The 23766-nt window shown below is 41.3% G+C and overlaps 1 protein-coding gene across 2 annotated transcripts in view; it reads left to right on the plus strand.

Annotated features, from left to right (window-relative positions):
* The first annotated feature begins 729 nt into the window (after positions 1–729).
* The window catches only part of MDH1B (malate dehydrogenase 1B, NAD (soluble)), a 39946-nt gene continuing 16909 nt past the window's right edge, over positions 730–23766 (plus strand). For both annotated transcript variants that reach the window (XM_011949860.1, XM_011949859.1), the window contains exons 1-9: positions 730–1013; positions 5231–5343; positions 8864–8998; positions 9200–9342; positions 10730–11226; positions 15201–15342; positions 17043–17206; positions 19834–19973; positions 20585–20636. In XM_011949860.1, the coding sequence (XP_011805250.1) occupies positions 992–1013; positions 5231–5343; positions 8864–8998; positions 9200–9342; positions 10730–11226; positions 15201–15342; positions 17043–17206; positions 19834–19973; positions 20585–20636 (1408 nt within the window). In that variant the 5' untranslated portion in view covers positions 730–991. The remainder of the gene's footprint in view (positions 1014–5230; positions 5344–8863; positions 8999–9199; positions 9343–10729; positions 11227–15200; positions 15343–17042; positions 17207–19833; positions 19974–20584; positions 20637–23766) is intronic.

Consider the following 23766-nt stretch of genomic DNA (forward strand, 5'->3'; position numbering starts at 1 on the left):
TTTTTTGAGGCAGAGTCTTGCTCTGTCGCCCAGGCTGGAGTGCAGTGGTGCGATCTTGGCTCACTGCAACCTGCACCTCCCAGGTTCAAGCAATTCTCCTGTCTCAGCCTCCCAAGTAAGCTGGGATTACAGGCGTGTGCCACCACGCCCGGCTAATTTTTGTATTTTTTGTAGAGACGGAGTTTCACCACGTTGGCCAGGCTGGTCCTGAACCCCTGACCTCAGGAGATCCACCCGCCTCGGCCTCCCAAAGTGCTGGAATTACAGGCGTGAGTCACCACGACCGGCCGATAGATCATTTTCAACATGACGATTTAACAACGGCCCAACCCAGATCAAGGATAGGGACTTGGGCAGGTAGAACGACTCAGTAGAAGAAGCAGAAAACGAAAGCGATGTCTGCATGTGACCTGCGCTTAGGACCAAGATCTTGTACAACCAGCCAGCCTCACCAGACCCCAGAACCAACTTCAAGAGCCTTTCCTTCCGCAGCTGGGCCGCCCAGCATTAACCCACCTCCTTTAAACTTAATTTCGGGACAACTCCTGAGATCTTTCTCCGCGAAGTAAAAAGTCTAGGATGTGATACAGGTAGCCGCTCAGGCCATGCTCGTCCTCCACTCACCTTAGAGTACAACCCCGTGGCTACGTACAGGAGCGGCCATGACAGCGTCCCCGAGAAGCTGCGCTTCTCACGAGATCTTACGGATTCCCTCAAAGGTCAAAAAGCATACGTTCGCGGCTGTAGTTGAAGGACACACTTAGAAGAAAACTTACGGAAGAGAATGACTAGGGGGATCGGGGATACCACAGAGCTTATAAGGGCGATGTTTGATCGTGTATCGCAACGTAACCCATTCAAGTCCTAACTTTATAAACACCTAACGTCTGCTGGGCTCCAGACTTCGTAGTGCGCCTGCGCCGTGCCCTTGGCTGCGTGGTTGCCAGGAAACTGCGAAGCCGCGGTCCCTGCCTCCGAGTCTCTCTCGGCCATGGCCAAATTCGTCATTGCGGGTGAGTAATCCCCGCGTCCGCCCGCAGATTGCTCAAAACGCCGACAACAGCTCACCTCCCATGGCCGCTTGGCTTGGCAGCCTCTATACGTACCGCTCCATGCGTTGCTATGGATTTATTCAAAGTTATTTACTGGACCGTCACGGTGCGCCAAGCACTGTGGGACACTGGGGATGCAATGCAGGGAAACATATCCCTGCCTTCGAGGAGCTTTCAATCTCATGGGGCACAGAACATGTACTTTTGATACGGTGTGATTAATGCAATGAAGGAGACCTGCACAGGCCTCTGGGAGAGTAGACTCCTAATCTGGGTTTGGGGGATGAGGGAGAGGTGGACACAGGGAACTGGCTGGGGAACGTAGGAGCTGAGTTGTGAAGGTATGAGCTGAGGAGGCTATTCCAGATAAAAGCAGAGAGGCTGGAAGCCTCCTGGCCTAACAGAAGATCTGCATATATGGGGCGTGACAGGACCAGGGGCTACAACAGGAACGGGAGCCAGGTCCTTGCATTTCGTGTACATCAAGCAAAGGTGTTTGAACTATATCCTGAAAGCAATGAGGAATTATAGAAAAAGTTTAAGCAGGAGAGTAGTCTTAATGACTTTGCATTTTAGGAAGCCTGTCTTGGCAGCAATGGTGAGAATGATTGAAAGTGCTGGTTGACAGCAAGAACTCAACTGAGAAGGCTCTTATTACAGCAATCCATGGTACCTGCCTCCTCTCCTCATAAAGTTTCTTAAAAGAGTAGAGCGCTCTTCCATCTCCAGTTATGCCTTCCAGTCAATCTTGGAAAAAGGCTTCTACTTCTGCTTCCTGACAGAAACTGCTGTCACCAAAGTCACCACTGAGTTTTATAGAAGCTGTTTAGTCTTTGACTTATTTGATCTCTTTGATACATTGAACACAATTGACATCTACCATCCACAGAAGATTTTTTTTTTTTTTTTTGACACAGGGTCTCACTTTGTCACCCAGACTGGACTGCAATGACACAATCATGGCTCACTGCAGCTTTGACCTCCTGGGCTCAAGTGATCCTCCCACCTCAGCCTCCCAAGTAGCTGGGACTACAGGCATGCACCAGCATGTCCAGCTAATTTTTGTATTTTTGTAGACATTTTGTCATGTTGCCCACGCTGGTCTTCAACTCCTACACTCAAGTGATTTGCCCACCTTCACCTCCCAAAGTGCCAAGATTACAGGCACGCACCACCACACCTGGCCCAGAAGAATGTTTTTGAACACTGACTAACCGTATGGTGGGAAGTCAGTGGAAAACACACTTACAGAGAATGTTGCATGTATGACATTGGTAGGGCAGTGTTCTATAGGAACGATAGCAGGGGACCTTACTTAATCAGGTAAGGGCTTCCCAGAGGGAGAGATTTTTAAGCAGATACCTGAAAGATGATAATGAATTACCTAACAGAGAATAGGTAGAAAAGAGGGGAGCAATTTAGGCATGGGTAACTGGGAGTGGGGTTACAGCAAGGAGAACTACTTTGGTGATAATTGAGAATATAAAATAAGCATAAAATTGAAGTAAGTTTATTAGGACTGAAGCAAATAGTATAAGGAAGAGAATGTCATAAGGTGAGGCTAGAGTTAGATAATGTAGATTCTTTTGAGTCACATTCAGTAGTTTAGACTTTATCCAGAGTACATGAAATGTTTTTGGAAGGGGAGGAGGGCCTAATCAAATTTGAATTTTATCTGTATGTTATGACTGCAGTGTGGGGGAAAAAGACTGGATGCCAAGAGACCAGTTAGGAGAATAGTGCTATAGTCCAGGAGGGAGTTGATGGTGACCTCGTCTACAGTGGCAAACAATGGAGATGGAGAGAAGTGAATGGATTGGAGAGATATTAGGGAGGCAGAATCTATAGAACTGGATGTCTGATTGAGTGGAGGAGAGCAGATAAGGGAGAAAAATGAGTTAAACATTGTTCCCAAGCAGATGTTTGAATAATTGCAGAGATTAGGAGTCACTGAAAAAAAAAAAAAAGTGGAAGAGTAGGCTTAATACTCTAGATACTCTTACTACTCTTAGATAATTAGGGAAATGAACATAAAAAATATAAGCGACTAAGTAAATTTAGTACGGGAATGGTGAAAAAATACATCATAGACCGTCTGAGTGTGTATGAGACATTTTGAAGGAGATGGGAAAATACAGGAGGGTGTAGGCATCTAGATAAGGAGATAGATCTGAGCTGGAAATGTAGATTGCTACTTGAAGCCAAGGGAATGAAGCAGATTGGCTAAAAAGAATATATAAGATATAAAGACAAGATGCTTCTCAGAATGATACCTTTTAATGGGTTGATAAAGGAATGAAAAGCTACAAAGGATAGAAAGGAGTAACCAGAGTAGTAGGAGAACCTGAAGAATGCCCCCACTATAGCAGGTGTTTCAAAAGGTTGGAAGGGGGCAGTAGTGGCAGATGCTGCCAAGGGTCAACAAGAAAAGGATCAGAAAGTATCTGTTGGATTTAGTGGCATGGAAGTCCTCAGTGACCTTCAAGAGAATTGTGGGGTCTGCTATATTGCAGTGGATGAGAAATAAATGGTAGTGAAGAACTGAGGATGGCAAGTATAGAGAACTCTTTCAAGATAGTTTGATCAAAAAGGACATATGAAAGGCAATAGCTAGAGGGGGAGATGAGTTTTTTGTCTCTTAGGACAGGAGGAACGTAATGAGTATATTTAAATATGACAGAAAGGGACTGTTGGAAACAGATACAAGACTCTAGAAAGAGAGGATAATTAAGCAAGGTTCCTGAGAAGGTAGATGAGGGTGGGATTCAGAGTATAAGTGGTGGAATTAGATTAGACAGGAGGTAGAACTCCTCTTTCATTGAAGTGAAGAAAGGAGGAAAGGATGAGTCCAAAAGCAGACAGGCATGTAGATGTGATGGAGGAGGTTGGAGGTTTTCCAAACTAATGCCGTTTTGTTTTGTTTGGATTGGTTTTTGTAAAGTAGAAAGCAAAGTTGTTTGTTGTGTTCTGATAATACAGAAGAATGTTGGGGAGAAGGAAAATATTTGCAGGAAGAGGAAAAAGTTTGGAATAGTAATTGTGGAGAACAGAAGAGAATGCTGATAAGGGAAACAAAGGGATCTCCACGCAGGGTTGAGGGCCAATTAAAGCTGGTGACGATGAATTTTAAAGGTGCCCTGTGCTTGGTTCTACCATGTTTCTGTAGTGGTGCCTAGCAGGTAGGACCCAGCTATAGAAAAGGCAAGTAATTGAGTTCATCCAAGATGAGGGGCTTTTATCAGGCTCATTTCCCAAAAGGATAGTGGGGAGAGATAATTTAAGACATCGACCAGAAAGTGGTTTGAAGAAATGAACCATAGATTTGAACTAGACAGGGCGGCTGAGAGACAGGGGTCGCTTCAGACAGGTTGATAACTTAGGAGTTTCCATGAGGCCAAGGAACTGGTGACTAGGAGTTACTGAGGAAGAATGCTACAGAGAGGGCTCTGCATTTTGCCCCATCCCTCCTGCTCTATCAGACGCCCAATTCCATCTGGTGTAGTGGCTTTAACTTCCTGGGTGTTGATGGCTACAAACTGTGTGTCTGAAACCCTTACATGGCACCTGCACCCATATATATATAGCTATTTGCTGATCATATCCACTTAGACATACTACAAATACCTCCAACTGCACTTGACTAAAGTTAAATTTCTCATTCATGATTTCTCTCTAGTTAAGGTCAGCTATCATCTGCCCAAGTCAGAAAATAGAAGTTATCCCAGATTCATCTTTCCCATCCCCACAACTTCCTGACACGCATCAAATCCAAAAGTGATTTTACCACCACTCCTTACTTCAAACTTTACCTTTTGGTGGCCCTTAGTGAGTGGTTCATTATCAGCGCTAATTCACGCTGAATTAGTAGTAGTTAGCAGCCTCCTAGAGGAAGTGAGGTCCAGCATATTACTAGAAGAGAATAAATATTCAGTAGGGTTTTTTTTTCTTTCCACATTTTATTACTTAAGATTCTGACCTCCTATGAAGTTTATTTTGTTTGCATTAATCTAATAAACATCAGAAGTTTATGTCATAGCAGTTTCAGTTTATACTACAACTTTATGTTACTAAATTATATCATAACTATGACTAATTCTGTAATTACATAGCAAATACTTAGAACTACATAATAATTTCTGCATGATGAAAGAAAACATTGCTAATCTGAACTCTTTTAGGTAGAGCAGATTGTCCATATTATGCTAAAACAGAACTTCTGGCAGACTATTTACAAAAGAATCTTCCTGATTTTCGGATACATAAAATCACACAACGTCCTGAGGTTTGGGAGGTAAGAAGCCTTTATAGTTTATTGAACTCACTCATGCACAAAATGTGTTTTAATTTGATTCAATATTAGCTGGTGTATTAGATTGGCTTCTAGTATTGACTGTTCATGTACAAGTGATATTTGAATACTAGTAAAACAAGTCCCTACTTACCAGTCTCAAAATAATATTTATGTTTTTCCCTAATACCTAGTAGTACAAATGAGACTCTAATCAATAAGTGGATGAGTTTGGCCGCACCCCCTGAAGAATCTAGGTAGCTTACACTGCACTTGCTAACTTTTCATTCTCCTTGGTATTGATTTCCAGTGACTTCTTTGGGATACCCTTCTTTGGGACTCTGTTTCACCAGAAACAGACTTTGAGATGTAGATTTTGGTGAAGGGTCTTTACTGGGAAGTGGTCTTGGGAACAGCATCCTGAAATGGAATGAGGGCGGCAGGATTGGGTAAAGGAAGAAGTTGAATTTCGACATAACTGCAACAGAGGGCTCAGTGGATCCCACAGTGAACTCTTGATGGCCTTTCAGAGGTATTCCAAACTGAGGCAAGGTAGTTGAGCTTTTATGCTCCCTCCTCAACCAGCCAGTGGATATCAGCTGCCCCTGAGAAGGAACTTAACCTTAGGCAAGGCAATTTTCTTTGGCTGAAGTCAATTCCTAGAGAGAGAATGGAGTCAGACTTTAAGTTATCAGCCTCTAATACGCCGGGTGCCTGAGAGAGTGAGTGCCTCATTTGTGAAGGGGGAACCTGGAGTGTACATGACAGCACTGGCTACAGTCCACCTGTTGTGCCTTTTGGATCCACATGCTCCCTATAATCAGTTCACACTGTCTTGGAACAGCTCCTTGGATTCTGGTTGCCATCTTTCCCTGGGGAAACTTTACAAGAGAAAGGTTAGTCGAATGAACTATAGTCTCCACTGCTCATAATTTCAGGGACAAAGTGACAGTCATCACCTCTTTTCTCTCCCTCTCTTCTCTACCATCCATTGTAGATTTCCCTCACTCTCTGGTGGTCTGGTCTTCAGCTAGGTTATCTCATCTGCTGGGTTGTTTAGTGCTTCTGTCACAATGAATGTTCTCTGGTTGTCACTGCCCACTGGCCTCTATTATTTCAGGATTTTATCATCTCAATTGCCAGGGAGTTCAGGTGTGTAGCAGCATGTCCTTTAACAGCCTTGGCCACAATCATACGAAAAAATGCTCAACATTACAGGTTATTAGAGAAATGCAAATCAAAACCACAATGAGATTCCATCTCATACCAGTCAGAATGACTGTTATTTAAAAGTCAAAAATAACAGATGCTGGCGAAGTTGTGGAGAAAAAGGAACACTTATACACTATTGGTGGAAGCATAGAAAGATAGAAATAACAATCAACCCAGAAATCCCATTACTGTATATATACCCCCCAGAATATAAATCATTCTTTTATAAAGACACATGCAGACATATGTTCATTGCAACACTATTCACAATAGCAAAGACATGGAATCAACCTAAATGCCTATCAATGATAGACTGGAGAAAGAAAACATGGTACATATACATCATGAAATACTACACAGCCATAAAAAGGAATGAGATCATGTCCTTTGTGGGGACATGGATGGAGCTGGAGATCATTATCCTTAGCAAAGTAATACAGGAACAGAAAACCAAATACCGCATATTCTCACTTATAAGTGGGGGCTAAATGAGGAGAACACATGGACACAGGGAGAGAAAAAACACACACTAAGGCCAGTTGGAAGGTGGAGAGTGGGAGGAGGGAGAGGATCAGGAAAAATAACTAATGGACACTAGGCTGAATACCTGGGTGATGAAATAATTTGTACAACAAACCCCATGACACAAATTTACCTGTGTAACAAACCTGCACTTGTACCCCTGAACTTAGAAGTTTAAAAAAAAAAACAGCCTTGGCTTAGAACGGACAGCCAGACTGGGCTTCTCAGTGACACTGGCACCCCTCTCACCAGTGCATTCCTTATCACTTAGGTGCATGTCGTATCCTGCAGTCCCTTCCAGAGAACATGGTTGAATGGTGGGCTTTCTAGCCTTCTGTAGTACCACGTTCACTAGTCTTGTTTTTTTTTTCTTTTTAATTTATTTTTTTTTTTTGAAATGGAATTTCGCTCTTGTCACCCAGGCTAGAGTGCAGCGGTGCAATCTCAGCTCTGCAACTTCCACCTCCTAGGTTCAAGCAATTCTCCTGCCTCAGCCTCCTGAGTAGCTGGGATTACAGGCACCCACCACCACGCTCGGCTAATTTTTATATTTTTAGTAGAGATGGAGTTTCACCATGTTGACCAGGCTTGTCTCGAACTCCTGACCTCAGATGTTCCCTCTGCCTCAGCCTCCCAAAGTGCTGGGATTACAGGCGTGAGCCACTGCACCCGGCATCACTAGTCTTTTGATCCATTCTTCTACTGTCTTCCATGAAGTCTGGCATTTCTATTTTATTTAATTACTTTCTCTAAGTTTCTAAGAGCCAGCCTGGCAACATGTTGTCCCTGTCTTCTGAGGTCCTTGCCAGGGTATACACTCTTGAATTGCAGAAAAGTGATTCATACTAACGAATTCTCCCTTGTCAAACTTCATGTTCCACTCTTGATTCAGCACTGTAAGGGTCCAGTCCTTTACACACACTCGCAGCTCCTGCTGGGACATTAACATGCTCTGCAGGGTGCAGAAGGTTTTTTGGGGTAATGTTTCTTTCCTTCATAGGCCCAGTACTTCATTTGTCTGGCTATGCTGTGGCTAGAGGGGCCATGTTGGAATCCTCATAGCAGTACTGTTTGCTTTAAGTGAGATAAAGACAGGCATATCTTCAATATCAGCAAGGAAATTAGTTTCCAGGATTTTATTGGTAAGGTGGCTGCATTACCCATGCCTCCAGTGACATGATTTTTAAGACTGCTGCCATGTACTTTGCTGATAAAAATATTGCTGTTTGACTCTACTCAGATCTTGTCATTGAAAGGCCTAGCCTATACAAACCAGATAATGATAATTTAAACTTTTTCTGATAAATATTATCAGAAATCTCCAAATAACTTTTAGCTTATTAATTTAGTCTGAACCACATAAAGCACACTCACAGATTTGAAAAACAGTACAAATGTTATATGCCCCTAAGACTGGAAATATTGCACGTGTAGAAGAATAAGGGCAAAACTAGTTGAATTTTTTAAAAAATCAGTTGAGTTGGAACATGTAGCCTCTCTTTAAGCTAAACACTTGCATTCCAGATCTCCTCAGCAAAAAGAACAACTTTCAGTACCTTTATTTGGTCAATTAATTTGAAGAATATGCTTTCTTATCTAATTAATCTGCTACTAACATCATCACTATTTTCTATAGTTACATTTTAGTCTTTAAGGATATCTAAATTATATTATATATATGTAGTGACATTAAAAACAACCTGGTATTTTAATGTTTGAATTCTAAAGTATTAAATTGAATTCCCAGACACAGTTAATATATGACTTCACTTGGAATATCATTCAACAGGATTGGCTAAAAGATGTGTGTGAAAAGAATAAGTGGAGTCACAAGAATTCCCCTATCATATGGAGAGAGCTGTTGGATCGTGGAGGAAAGGGTTTGCTTTTGGGAGGATATAATGAGTTCCTGGAGCATGCCCAGGTATATAAGTTAACTTGACTTATCTGTTCTAACAATGATAATTCTCTTACATTATTTTATTTTTCAATTATCTTGCTTTCTGAGACATTCTCTCATGTCTCTTTTTATTGTATTTTGACTTTAAACAAAAACTTTCCATTATAGCCAATTTCAACTGGTTATCTATTCTCTCATGTTGACTTTTTCTCTCCCAATATTTAGCTTTACTATGATGTCACCTCTAGCATGACGACTGAGTTGATGATGGTAATTGCTCAAGAGAACCTGGGGGCACATATAGAAAAAGAGCAGGAGGAAGAAGCCCTGAAAACTTGCATCAACCCCTTGCAGGTCTGGATCACCAGGTAGGACAGTCAAATCCCAGGATTCACGAGATTGACTTTTTATGTTTAGAAAGGACAATGAGATGGGATTAATTTCATGATGGAATAATAACTGAGCGTGTGTGTATACTTATATGTATACACATATACATATGCCTCTGTGTGTGTGTGTGTATGTGTGTGTGTTTGTATTCTCCATATAACTCATAAATGAGTTTTAGGTTTTATAGACACACACACGCATATACTTGGTCTAAAAACAACTCTATAGCATGGCTGCTTTGCAGAAGCTCACCCTTTCTGACTGTTGCTCTCTCCCTCTTTCCCACTTGCTAGAGCTTTGTTTGGCTTTTCTCTATGCACCCACTCCCTCTCTGTAACCCCACTCCCCTCACCTTGCTCCCTTTTGCTTTTCTCCTTCTCATGTGTGCTCCTCTTTGCTCCCAGTCTGGGCACATGCAGTCCTTGTTGTCACACTGTCTCTCTTTCTTTCTCTGCACTGTCGCTCTGTCTCTCTTGCTCTCTCACTCCCACCCCCTCTCCTTTCCTCACACCTCAGTTTGTCTTTTGCACTTTCCTGCTCATACGTACGTGTGTATCCTAATATATACACTCATTTTTAAAATTGTTATAATGAAATATTTTAAATACAGAAAGGAATTGAGAATGATGTAATAAACATCCATGATCCTATCACCCAGATTTAATAACTATCACATCTTCTTTAGATGTTTCAAAGGATTAAATCAGTACTGATACTGTTGAAACCCCCGTTGTATACCTCCCCAGACCCACGGTGAATACCAGAAATGCCCAGATATGTTTCTGAACTTCCCGTGGCGGGCATTACAGTTCACAGTTGATAGTCACAGCTGTAGACAACTGCAGAACTGTGGCTACAGATACACTTTACATAGCCTGTGTTGATCCCAGCCATCTTTGTAAGGATTTTTCTGTGTAAGAATTTGGAAAAGGTAGCCCTTTCCAAAAAAAAAAAGAAAAAAGTCATTATTGTGTAGATGAGGTTGTATTTTTTTAAAAATGGCTAACTGAAACTTTTATCTTTATCTTTTTAGGAGGAAATATAAACACGTAATTTCAGTAATATAATACAGTTTTTTTCTTTTGATTTCTGTATGGGGGAATTCTGTTTTCTTTGAAAAAACTAATGAACAGGTGTATTTATTATTTGGGGACTGATTTCAGATGGTCAGAGCAAGGGATTGGTAGTGAGAAGTTTTTGTTCTACTTTTAACTTCTAGCCTTAAAATGTCAATGCAGCTGTTGTGTGCTTATTTAAATATTAAACCACCCTATTGATGCACGTGCAGAAATATCTATTAAGAATAAAGGCTTAAAAGGGACAAAGGATGTAACTATTCACAGTCCAGCTTTGCATTTTTATCAGTGCCTCTGCTCCTGCCTGCTACAACCTAATTCCCATATTGACGAGTGGCGAAGTGTTTGGGATGCATACAGAAATTAGCATAACTCTATTTGACAACAAGCAGGCAGAAGAATATCTCAAAAGCCTTGTGGTGGAGACCCAGGACCTGGCGTCACCCGTCCTGCGCAGTGTCTCCATCTGCACAAAGGTGGAGGAGGCCTTCTGCCAGGCCCATGTCATTGTGGTGCTGGACGAAAGCACCGACAAGGAGGTGTTCACTCTGGAGGACTGCCTCCGAAGCAGGGTGCCTCTGTTCAGACTCTACGGGTACCTGATAGAGAAAAATGCTCATGAATCCGTCAGAGTCATCGTGGGAGGGAAAACCTTTGTGAACCTGAAGACAGTTTTACTCATGAGATTTGCCCCACGCATCGCACACAACATTATTGCTGTGGCACTGGGGGTGGAAGGTGAAGCGAAAGCCATACTGGCCAGAAAACTGAAGATAGCTCCTTCATGTGAGTGAATGTCTCTTTATGTTTTTGTTTTTATTTTGAAGCGACATGATTTCAAAGCAGCTAGGAAGAACACTGTCCCCTCTAGGAACATTCTGAGTATCTGGAATAGGAAGTATAAAACAGGCATAAAGAAGTTATTGTGTGATTTGACTGCTGTGCAAATGTTGTTGTTGTTTTCTGTTTTTACTGGCTTTTGTGTCTGGCTTTTTCCATCATTATAAAAATCAATAAATGTTTAATATGATACAATTTATATTATGCAGGTGATAATTTGACATGTCGTATTCCATTTGTTCCCATAATAATAGTCAATTAAGGTAACCAGTGTTTAAAAAAAAATCAAAGCTATGTGCAAGTGGCTCTGCCCCACTTCCCACCCGTATGACCTTGAGCCGTCATTTAGTCTTTTCGGTGCGTCAGTTTCCTCGTCTGTAAAATGAGGACATTAACAGTGCCTATCTCCTAGAATTGATGTGAGGATTTGGTGAGATGTATTCCTGAAGTGCTTAGAAGAGTGTAGGGCACATAATAATAAACATTTCCAAGGATGTTAAGCTTATTAATAGGATTACGATATCTGATCAGTTTCTGCTCCTATTAATCTTTGAACTGGTAAATATCAGAATCATATGAAGATGAGAAGATGAGACTAGATCAGAAAATTGATTGTTGCATTTGAAAAGGGAGATAATTTTGGACATATTTTAGCTACTTTTGCCCTTAGATGGAGCAGGTGCAACAGTGTCCATTGAGAAGGGAAGGAGATGCTAGGCATTCTCTCAAGCAAAATTGGAAAGACAATGAAATGTGAGCCTAGAATGTTCCCAGTCAGGACAAAAAAGGTTTCAGTGAACCCCTAACATTATAGCCAGAGCTGTATTTTCTTTTTTGTTACAATGAAACTCTGTAAATAATAATTTCTGGTATTCTTGCATACCTATCTGTAGTATTTTATCCCCACAATCACTAAAACACTCAACCAAATTGATGCTAAAATTATTCAAAAGGAAATGAAAACTTTTTTCTATATTATCTCTGTCATCAACCTTCTAATTATATGTGTAGACAGTGACTTATCACAGAAAGTCTATGATACACTACTGAAAAGTATCAAGAAGAATCTAAAACAAGGTGTATGTGTGGGTTAGGGGGTTCAGGGGGGTTGGGGGCTTTCAGCCGGAAAGCTGCTGTCTTGTGGGTCTGCTGGTGCCATGACTCTAAGCTCCACTCTACTCAAATCCAATAAGTATGTGAGAAGCAGAAATAGATAAATGGAGGAAAGTTGGTAAAAGGAAAAAGGCATTAGAGGGACAGTAGCCCAAGTAGAAGCGTCAGTGAGGCAGCAAGGAGACAGCCAGCAATGACCAAAGTTGAGCAAAACATCATGAAAGAGAAAAACCACCAAGGAAATTATTCAGGGATTATTTGAGATGCCAAGAGGGTGGCAAACCTTTTCAGAAAAGCAAGATTCATGATAACCCCTAAGTTCAGTTCATAAATCGCACTATTTATCAGACCATGTGTATTGGCTCGTCAGGACTCCTCCTTCTATTGCAAAAAAAGTCAACTCGAAGTGACTGAAGTCACCAGGTACCATGGCTCACACCTGTAATTCCAGCTACTTGGGAGGCTGAAGTGGGAGGATCACTTGAGCCCAGGAGTTTGAGGCTGCAAGTAAGCCATGAGGCTGCAGTGAGCCTGGGCAACAGATAAAGCCCTTGACTCAAAAAAATACAAAAAGTGATTGAAGTCAAATAGAGAACTTTTTTCCCCACATAACTGAAAAGCACAGGAGGTAGTTGTTATTTCATAGCAACTACCTATAGGAGTTATAGGTATAACTACCTATAGCTCCGACATAGCTGGATGTTGGAGCTCAAACGGTGGTGCCAGGACATACCTGTGCTCTCTCTGCTGGCCTATCACTGTGCTGTGCTCTCCGTGTTGGTCTCCTTCGCGGTTTGGTCCTAAAAGGTGGCAGAATGGTCACTGGCATCCCAGACTCACATGCTTGTAGTTTACATACCCCAGGAGAATGAGGGTTTTCTTTCCTAGATGTTTGTGCAAAAAGGAGTACAAACTTATCATCCAGGCTTGGACCGCTTGCCCATCTCTAAATCAACCATCACGGCCGGGGGCAGATGGGGGTTGGGTGGAATCTGCATCTCATGCCTATCGGTGGACCTAAGGCGTGAGGACAGTCCCACCCGACACATAGATAGGGACTCACATTGGAGAAGGAGTACTTATTTAAAGAAAAATCAGGATGCTCTTAATGAAAAAAAAAAAAAAGAAGAAGAAGAAGGAGGGGGAATTCATGCCGAGAGGGAAGAAAGCAGATATCCACTATCATTTTCTGCAGCGTAATTTAGGGTGTTTAGAGCTATCAAGGTCCTCAAAGCTGGTAAGAAAAATGAAACCCAGCAAGATTAAAAGGCTTCTTTAGGCTGTAGGAAGGAAGCCTACCATATGCTTACCTGGCCGAAGAATTATTTTCCCCATGTGGGGAATCCTATGTGGGATCCTATGAGCTCCTACATAGGGACCTGGGAGCCATCACTAACTTCCCTGAGAGTTGGATGGTGGAGGGAGAACTAGCTATTCCTACTGCATGAGTCATTCTGATGGGGGCGGGACTCTCCCAGGATGAAGGTAGACAGTGGCAGTGGGCTACCCAAAATCTGTTTCCCACCCTCTTCTCCTGCTAGCCTCTCTCTACTACAGAGGCTCAAACAGTCACCCCTTAGCTTCATTGCAACTAGGAGTGGTTGAGTGATATAGTCTATTTGGGGTCCCCTGGGAAGAATATTTCACTTTTTGAAAAGAGAAAAGGCCAAAGAGGAAGCTTCTACCCCATCCTTTTCCCTATTGCCTGCCCTTGAACACAACTGTGTGAGGGTGATACCTGAACACAACTGTGTGAGAGAGGGTAATAGTTGGAGCTGCTGCAGCCATTTTATGGCCATGAGGGGAAGGCCAAGAGAATCACATCTCTGAGCTGCTGAACCAGCACATGTCACTGCCTACCATGACTTACCTGAGAAAAGTAGTCCTTCTAGTTAAGACAAGTCAAAGACAAAAGCAATCTTATACAGGAGAACAGGGAAGAAGTTAATCTCCACAGTAAGAAGTGGTGTGGACTTAAAAGTGATTAAGTTTTTAGGCAAATAAATAAGTGAAATAAGTAAATAAATAAAATTATTTATTTGCAGTTTTCATACAACCTTCCTAGACAGTTCACAATGATAAAATCATATTGAATGCTAATGCCTATTTCTCTCTAACCGCTGTGGTCTTATTTTACTTCTTAGCATGTATCACTTTGTATAACAGTTGTTTTCTCATCCAATTTCCACCACCTCTAGAATGTTGCAAGGATTTGAGCTGATTTGTTTTCTTCTAAACCTAGTACCTTAGAGTTGCCTCACACATAGAATAGAATTCATAACTATTTGTTGACTAAGATGTTGCCCAGGGTCCTCTTATAATATCCTCATTTTGCCAGAGATGAAACCCATCAGAGAGTTAAGTGATTTGCCCTAATTTCTATTCTAGTCCAGAAGCAAGAACTCCTTGTCAAAAATCAAAGCATATTAAAAAGTCCTTTCTCCCTCATCTCTCTTGACCTCTCACTCACTCTCTCTCCACCTCTCTCTCTCTCAGTGGCAAGCAAAGTCAGGACAAACACCAGTGAAATAATTTTCAGTAGCAGTTTCTTTCAGGGAACATTTCATTATTTCTTTAATTTTATTATACACCATACCATTCATAGAACATTATTAGGTACTGCCAAACTATGATAATTAGGGAGGTGATTCACACATTTTGCACAATTTTAGGAATCATAAACTTAGATTCATTTTATAACAAAAGAACCAATCCGAAAACAAACATGTACACAAACAAAAAATAGGGTTCAAGCAATTTTTATATTAATATACATTATTATTTTTTTAACTTTCCGTTCTTCACAGACATTAAAGATGTGATCATTTGGGGTAATATCAGTGGAAATAATTACGTTGATCTGAGAAAAACAAGGGTGTACAGATACGAGAGTGCCATTTGGGGACCTCTTCATTATTCGCGCCCTCTTTTAAACTTGATTTTTGACAGGTACAGTATATTTTTAAGTGAAGCATACTGACAGTGTTAAAATAAATGTTTAATGGTTGTAATCTTTTAAATCATAAATCTTTGCACGAAAATAATTTGCATTGTTCACACTCATATTTGTTCATGTTGTCTACCAGAAACAGAAAATTCCACAGAATATCAACTAGGTAATTGATTTGATTTTGAAATTATGAATTATTATATTTCAGATCCTTCAGTAGCTCATATATTCAAGTAAGGTTATCTCTAAAGCAAGCGTGTATAAGGGAATCTTACTAAGTGTAAAGACAGAGCTATCTATCCAGGTTGAAATTAATTGAAATGTTTTCAAGCAAGGAATTAAGATGATGAGCAGGCACAGGCCAGGCTGGGCGTTGTGTGGCAGGAAGCCGAAGCAAGAGGTCGTGAGGAACACGGTCCCAGGACCAAGCCACCCAGGCTGGGATTCTCACTTAGCCACTTAGTAGCCGTGTGACTTTAGAGAAGCTGCTTAGCCTCTCTATGACTCAGTTTTCATCTGCAAAGTGGAAATGGTAACATAATAAGGGCCTTCCCTATAGGGTCTTGGGGAAGATGAAATGGATTACTCCCGATAAAGGACTTAGAGCTGTGTCTGCACAATAAGCCCTAGCAATTATAATGAGGCAGAGGAGAAGCAGGAAGGGGCACCTCTGAAGCATTTTTTCTAAACTTTGCAGCACTTTCCCAGTGGTAGCATTTTCTTTCCATTGCCCATTGCTTTCCTTTTCTTCCTCAGACCATAGGAACTTCACCCCTGCCTAGGGAGGATGTGTCCCAAGTTTGCTATTTTGAAGCATGATTCCTCTGCATTTGCTGCCTGGGCAGGACCAGTGTTGCATAGAGCTGTGTCGTGCAGGGTTAGCAGAGACTGACCAACTGGACTATTCTCTGAGTTTAGACTTCAGATCATAAACATATAATTATTTTCCTAATTCTCAATGTGATCCAGCTTGAGCACCCCAATCCAAAAATCAGAAATCTGATCTGAAATGCACCAAAAACTAAAACTTTTTGAGCACCAACATGATGCCACTAGTGGAAAATTCTACACTCGGCACCTTTGCTTTCCGGTGGTTTAATTTACACAATCTTTGCTTTGTGCACAAAATTATTAAATACGTTGTATAAAATTACCTTCAGGCTATGTGTATAAGGTATATGTGAAACATAAATGAACTTTGTGTTTAGACCTGAGTTCCATTCCCATGATATTTCATTGTGTGTTTGCAAATATTCCAAAATCTGAAACACTGTGGTCAGATTTAGGCTAAGATTTAGCATTTAGGCTAAGGGGTACTCACCCTGTAATTCAATGTTTTATGAAATTATTTTGTTTAATGTGTAGGGTACTACTGGTTCCAAGGTAGTATCTACACAGGATCAATTCTTTGTAATGAAAATAATGGTTCTTGCCATTTTTAGCCACATTTCTGTGTTCCATATTTATAGTATATCTTTAGTTTGACATCTTGGGACTCTTTTCTACTACATTTCACTATTTTTCAATTGACTTTTTATGGGGATTGAAGACACTTGAGGAAAGACACTAGAAATAAAGTCATATTTCTATTCTGACTGTGGATTAGGTTTCTGATACTTAGTTCCATTGAGCCAGGGAATACTCTTTTTCACTTTAATTCCTCTCTCCATTGTAAAATTGTTTCTTTCTCTCCTTACAGTGAGTGGGTAAAAAGAGAATTTGTAGCAACTCTTAAAAACTTGACCGCCACAGGAAGACAATTTGGAGGCATTTTGGCTGCACACAGTATAGCCACTACGTTGAAATACTGGTATCATGGTTCACCACCTGGGGAGATTGTATCTTTAGGAATATTGAGTGAAGGTAAATCTGGGTTTTCCGTGTCTTGTAAAATCTTAAAACCTATGTCTATGCCTTGTGCTCCTAATTCTGTGTCCCCACCCATCTAGCTCTTAACGTGGTCCATAAGCTGCCTGGACTTTTACAATTTCATAATAATTCATTCATTCAATTATTCATTCAGAAAGTCAACAGTATTTTGTATGAATGCATTGGAAATACACATAGGAGTTAAGATGTGGCCTCTGCCTTCAGGAAACCTACAGTAGAATAAACAAGAGCCAGATACATAAACAAAATCTGTTGTTAGGTTTTCCTGGCAAGAGATAAGGGGAAAGCAACTTCTATTCTAGGCAGGAAGCAGGGGGAACCAGTACAGGCTTCATAAAGAAGGCGACACTCCAGTAAGCCTAAAGTATGAGGAGTGTTAACCTGGAAGACAAGTGTGGAAAGAACGCTTGGCACAGGGAGCCATAGGAGCACAGACACAAAGGCAGGATAGAGAGGGACACTTAAGGACCCAGATCTCAGGGACACTTAAGGACACTGGGGATGTGGAAAGGTTGCTCTCCATCCACAAATACTGCATATAAACTTTTACAGCCCTAATGTTTTAATCTGCTAAAAACGATGCAGAAGACTTCTACATTTTTGTTTGTTTGCTTGAGATGGAGTCTTGCTGTGACACTCAGGCTGGAGTGCAATGGCGCCATCTCAGCTCACTGCAACCCCCGCCTTCTGGGTTCAAGTGATTCTCCTGCCCCAGCCTCCTGGGTAGCTGGGACCACAGGCGCACGCCACTATACCCAGCTAATTTTTGTATTTTTAGTAGAGACAGGGTTTCACCATGTTGGCCAGAATGGTCTCCATCTCCTGACCTTGTGATCTGTCTGCTTTGGTTTCCCATAGTGCTGGGATTACAGGCGTGGGCCACCACGCCTGGCTGACTTCTACCATTTTTACATAACAGGAAAGAGAATAGCTGCTGTTCTGTCATCTATAAGGTCTATCTTAAGCATCTCTTCCCTTTGGGTTCTACTTTCTCCCTTAGCAAGCTTATCCACTCCCAGAACTGCAGACCTGGGCCTCTCTGCCTCTAGCTTCTGAAACATTGTCACCTGGATGTCATGTCATCACTTCCATCCAACATATACCAAACTGTGTGTACTGTCTTCCTTCCCAATTGGTTCCCTCTCTCGTATTCTTTATGTTATATGTAGAACCACGATCTTCCCTATTATTTCAGTGACACCAGGGCAGGTCAAGGAAATCTCCCCAAATCCCTCATGTCAGAATGAATCTCTGTCTCTCGTCTGTATCCCCACATAGCATTTTGTTCCCCTGTCACAGAGAATATTATCGTCTGCCTGTTTTTGATCGTGTGATTAGTTGCATATGTCCCCTTCATTGTGGCACCCTGAGGGCAAAGGCTTTTTCTGGGCCATCTCTTTGCCTCTTCACAGGAGAAGCATTTTATATCCAGACACTCAATGAATCTTGTTCAACTGAAGTTAAGGTGCATGAACATTGCCATAGTGTGAATTCAGATCAGCAAATTATCTCCTTAGGGAAACAGGCATTTAAAACCTTACCTTTATTTGTAGAAAGAAAGTTTAATTAATCTCTGTAGGAATTATATTCAGAAATAAACAATGCAGTACTTGGGGGAGAGGGGTAGATGATTGTTGTCTGTCTCTCTGAAACCATACCAAATAGGTAGCTCTTAGGCAGACCTTGTCTAAGACCTTGTCTGCCCATAAGGCTAGCTCTTCACACATTAAACAAAATACAGCATTACTTGAAGACCTGGGAAGCCTTCTAAGGAAAAGTCTTTTAGATCTTGGTTTCTTGAATGTCCTCAATGTTTTTTGTTGTTGTTGTTGCTTTTTTGTTTTTGTTTGTTTGTTTGTTTTTGTTTTTTGCCCTGGTGACATTTTTGTTGTTTAGAATGGCAGAAATAATTTTCTTATGTGATTGAGGCACCAGAAACGGGGACAACTTTGTCTGAATGGTGCTCAGTTAGTAATACATGTGGTCAATCTTTTTATTTAGAGCACATCCAAATATAAGTATTTCTGTATATCTTAAAGAAATTAAATGTGTTATTAAATGAAGGATGGCTTCTGCTTAAGATGTAGAAACATGTAAAGGAAATCATCCTACATGAAGCAAACACACACCAAAACACATGGCAAACTGGGGACTGCAAAGGAATAACCAAATTTCCTGCCTCCCCTCCTTTCCCTTCCCAGTTCCTCATACTCTGGCTGTGTGAGTGCCATAGCAGGTGAGAAGAGTGGAAGGCCAGATGGACAAATGACTTAGGCTCATGGGCTGCATAGGGGTCCAGGGAAAAGCCATGCAGACAGACAAAAAGAATACAGACAGGGCTCAAAAGAGAAAGACTGCACTAACCTCTGGATGAGAGAGAAATACAGATGGCAGAATTGTTAGAACTTAGATAGTTGCTTAGTCAATCCTTCTAGAGGGAGCGTTTCTGTCCTCCTTGGAGAAGAATTCCCAGAAATTTAATTCCATCATTATCATTAAAAATCCTGTATTATGTTTGTCCTTTTCTACGGTGCTGAACAGAAAAGGTGCATGTTTCTAAGTTCTGCCACAGTGCTTTGCTTTGTGTTTGCTCACTGCAGGCCAGTTTGGTATTCCTAAAGGGATCGTCTTTTCTATGCCTGTGAAATTTGAGAATGGAACTTGGGTGGTTCTTACAGATCTCAAAGATATTGAAATAAGTGAACAAATAATGACCAGAATGACAAGTGATCTAATTCAGGTAATGTCAGAATAGATGCAAGGGGACTGACCTTGATAATGATCTTAAACTGATTCCCCTAGGCCAAGGCATATATTGGTTTTTCTATGGATTCAAATATTTTTTAATTCCTAAAAGTAATGAGATAATAAAAGTTTGAAAAACATCAGTGAAAGAACATTACTCATTTGGTTATACAATTTCTGATATGTTAAAAATATTTGTTCGTTATTTAAAAATGAAGAATCAAAGTGTTTTTCTATTAAAGAATAGTTAAGTTGCCAGGTGCGGTGGCTCACGCCTGTAATACTTTGGGAGGCCGAGGTGGGTGGATCACCTGAGGTCGGGAGTTTGAGACCAGCCTGACCAACATGGAGAAACCTGGTCTCTATTAAAAATACAAAAATTAGGCAGGCATGGTGGTGCAGGCCTGTAATCCCAGCTACTTTGGAGGCTGAGGCAGGAGAATCACTTGAACCCAGAAGGCAGAGGTTGCAGTGAGCCAAGATTACACCACTGCACTCCAGCCTGGGCAACAAGAGCAAAACTCCATCTAAAAAAAAAAAAAAAAAGAATAATTAAGCTAGGAATTGTGGTCATTTAATTCTGTGATTATAAAATTTTTTCAACAGGAGAAACTTGTTGCACTTGGAGACAAGATACATTTTCAGCCATACCAATCAGGTAAGCTCTTAGAGTGACGTTTTATTGGACTGCTATTAAAAGAGTATTAACATATTTATTATAACTGAATCATTGGTAATATGAATAACTCCCATTTGTATTTTATCATTTCTAAACTAAATTCATGACAAAATAAACTGTTAATTTCAATGTGTCCTTTGAAATTAAACATCTCATAAGAATGTTAAAGAAAACACAACTTAAGAACGCTATGATCTTATAAATGTTGTAGGTATCATATTTATTAATTTCCTAGGACTACCATAACAAATTACCACAAATTGGATGGCTTAAAAACAACAGAAATTTACTTGTTCATAGCTCAGGAGACTAGAAGACCTGATGTGAGGTATCAGCAGGGCCACACTGTCTCTGAAGGCTCAAAAAAGAATTCTTTCTTGCTTTTTCTAGCTTTGGGTTGCAATGCTTGCATTCTTGGCTCGTTGCTGCATCACTCCAACCTCTGCTTCTCTCTTCACATGTCTGTCTTTCCTCTGTGTATGTCTGTGTTTCCAAATCTCTCTCTCTCTCTTTATAAGGATACCAGTCATTGCATTCAGGACCCACCCTAAACCAGTATGATCCCATCTTAAATTGATTATGTCCGCCAAAACTCTATTTCCCATAAGATCACATTCACAGGTACCAGGCATTAGGATGTCAACATATCTTTTTTTTTTTTTTTTTTTTTTTTGAGATAGAGTCTCACTCTGTTGCCCAGGCTGGAGTGCAGTGGTGTCATCTCAGCTCACCACAACTCACGCCTCCCGGGTTCAAGCGATGCTCCTATCTCAGCCTCCTGAGTAGCTGGAACTACAGGTGCACACCTCCATGCCTGGCTAATTTTTGTATTTTTAATGGAGACAGGGTTTCACTATATTGGTCAGGCTGGTCTTGAACTCCTGACCTCATGATTCACCCACCTCGGCCCCCCAAAGTGCTGGGATTACAGGCATGAGCCACCACACCTGGCCAACTTCAACATATCTTTTTGGAAACACAATTCAACCTACAACACCAGATTTATTTTTAGATAACTTTATTAAAAGCCAACAAATTTCAATAAGCTTATATTTCTTATTGGTATTTTCTCCACTCATAAGAAATAAGGGAGGGCTGACATCTTTTCTTTGCCTTAAAGATGATCTCATCTTAGGTATGGATATATACATCTAGAAATAAAGCAATTTATTTATGCAAAGGGCTTTAGTCAGGTGTCTTGGAGCCCAACATTCCTTCCTTCTGCTAATGTGTGTGCAGTACCAACTATAAACTAGTGCTAGGAGCTGGAAATACAGAGGTGAATGAGATAGACCTGATCTTGCCCTCTCAGAACCTGCAGTCCATCAAGGGGCTGGCCACACATTATATAGATGACTGCAGTTGTGGTGCATTGGAGGAGTAACTGCTGGCTGCCATGCTGTCAGAGCTCATGCCTGTGGATAGAAGGGAAGAACCTGAAGCAGGAAAGTATATATCAACTTGTTTGGAAAAACTGCGGAAAAGCTTATGTGGCCAAAGCCAGAAGAGATGGAGCTGAGAGATACAGCCATGAGGAGATGTGAGAGCTACAGAAGATTTCTAGATGGAGAGAACCTGGTCAGGTGTGGGATTAGTTTGAAAAACATCCTGGAATAAAGCAAGACTGTTTGCAGAAAGACTGGTATTGTGGGGTAGCACATACAGCCAAGACCAGAGGCAGTAGAAATTTGAGAGATATTTAGGAGGTGGAATTATCAAGACTTGCTGATGAATCTGATTGGCTCTGGTGAATCCCAACTGGCAACCGGGCAGATTTACTATTGATAAGGGGAAAATGGTAAAAGAACGAGAGAGAGAGAGAAAAAATATGAGAATGTGGGAGGTGTGTGTGTGCATGCATGCCTGTGGATGGAAAAGGAAGAAGCATGGTGCCAGAGTAGAAAAAGCGTGAGTTTCATTTCTTACATTTTGATTCTGAAATACCTGTGTGATACCTAAAATGGAAATGTCACATGGAGAACTGCATACTTCTTGGAGCTCAGAAAGATCTGGACTACAGTTGCCAAATGGGGAGTTGTTGACTCATAAATAGAAACGAAGCTATCTGTGTGATGGAGATTGTCTAGAGAGAAGGTAAGAGAAGAAAGCCTGGAGGAACTTAGCCTGTCATGGTTAACTGACAGAAGGCCATGAGAAAGGGGTGGTCAGAGAGTCAGGATAAGCCCCTGAAATCTGATGATGTAAAAGACCTGAAGACAGAGGGTGTTTCAAGAACAAGGACTGGTCTACACTGTCAGATGCTACTGGTGTGTTAGATAAAATGAGACCTGAAAAATACCCAATGGTTGTATGACCAAGGTCATTCATGACTTTGATGAGACTGATTTTATGGAATGGAGAGGGCAGAAATGAGACTAGAGTAGAAAGGAAGGACCTTAGCCTTAGGGGCCAGAGTGTCACTCTGGAGCTGGCATGCTCAGTGCTGTGGGCCAGAGGAATGTGCCATGCACCTTGACAGCAGTGGGAAGGGCCCCATCAGGGCTCTGACCTGATAGAAGGGCTTTTAGGAGGAGGTAACATCGAAACTGTGTTATGAGAGGAAGGAAGGCCAACAGTCGGGCATGGAAGGGGCAAATGGGAGAGTTGTTCAATTCAGAGAAAGCAACGCATTCAAAGATAAAGAAAAAAGAAAGAACTTTTGAAGAACTGCCAGTTTGCTTTATCTGGAAAATAGAGTTTGAGGAATGTCAGGAGGCCAGGAGGTAAGTAGAGGCCTTGTTAAAACCAATGAAGGACTTTAGGCAGAAGAGGGACAGGAGCAGCTTCTAACTTAAAATGATCACTGTCTGCAATGGGAAGAATGAATTGGAGGGGGAGAGACAAGAAGCAGGAAGACCAGCTCTGTTGCAGGTAGAGAAATGATGAGGACCTTAAGCAAGCAGTGACTGTGGGGATGTAGGGAAAGAGCTATATTTGCAAGAGATACAATTGACAGAACTTGACCAATCTGAGATTGAGGTTAAGAGAGCCCTCAAGAGAGTCAAGAATGCCCCTGATGTTTTCAACGTCTCAACACATGGTGATGGTGTTATCTGAGGCAGAACTTCCCAAACAGTGGGCCACAAATGAATTGAATGTGTAGAACTCT

Source organism: Colobus angolensis, unplaced genomic scaffold (assembly GCF_000951035.1).
Source record: "Colobus angolensis palliatus isolate OR3802 unplaced genomic scaffold, Cang.pa_1.0 Scaffold30, whole genome shotgun sequence".
Classification (NCBI taxonomy): domain Eukaryota; kingdom Metazoa; phylum Chordata; class Mammalia; order Primates; family Cercopithecidae; genus Colobus; species Colobus angolensis.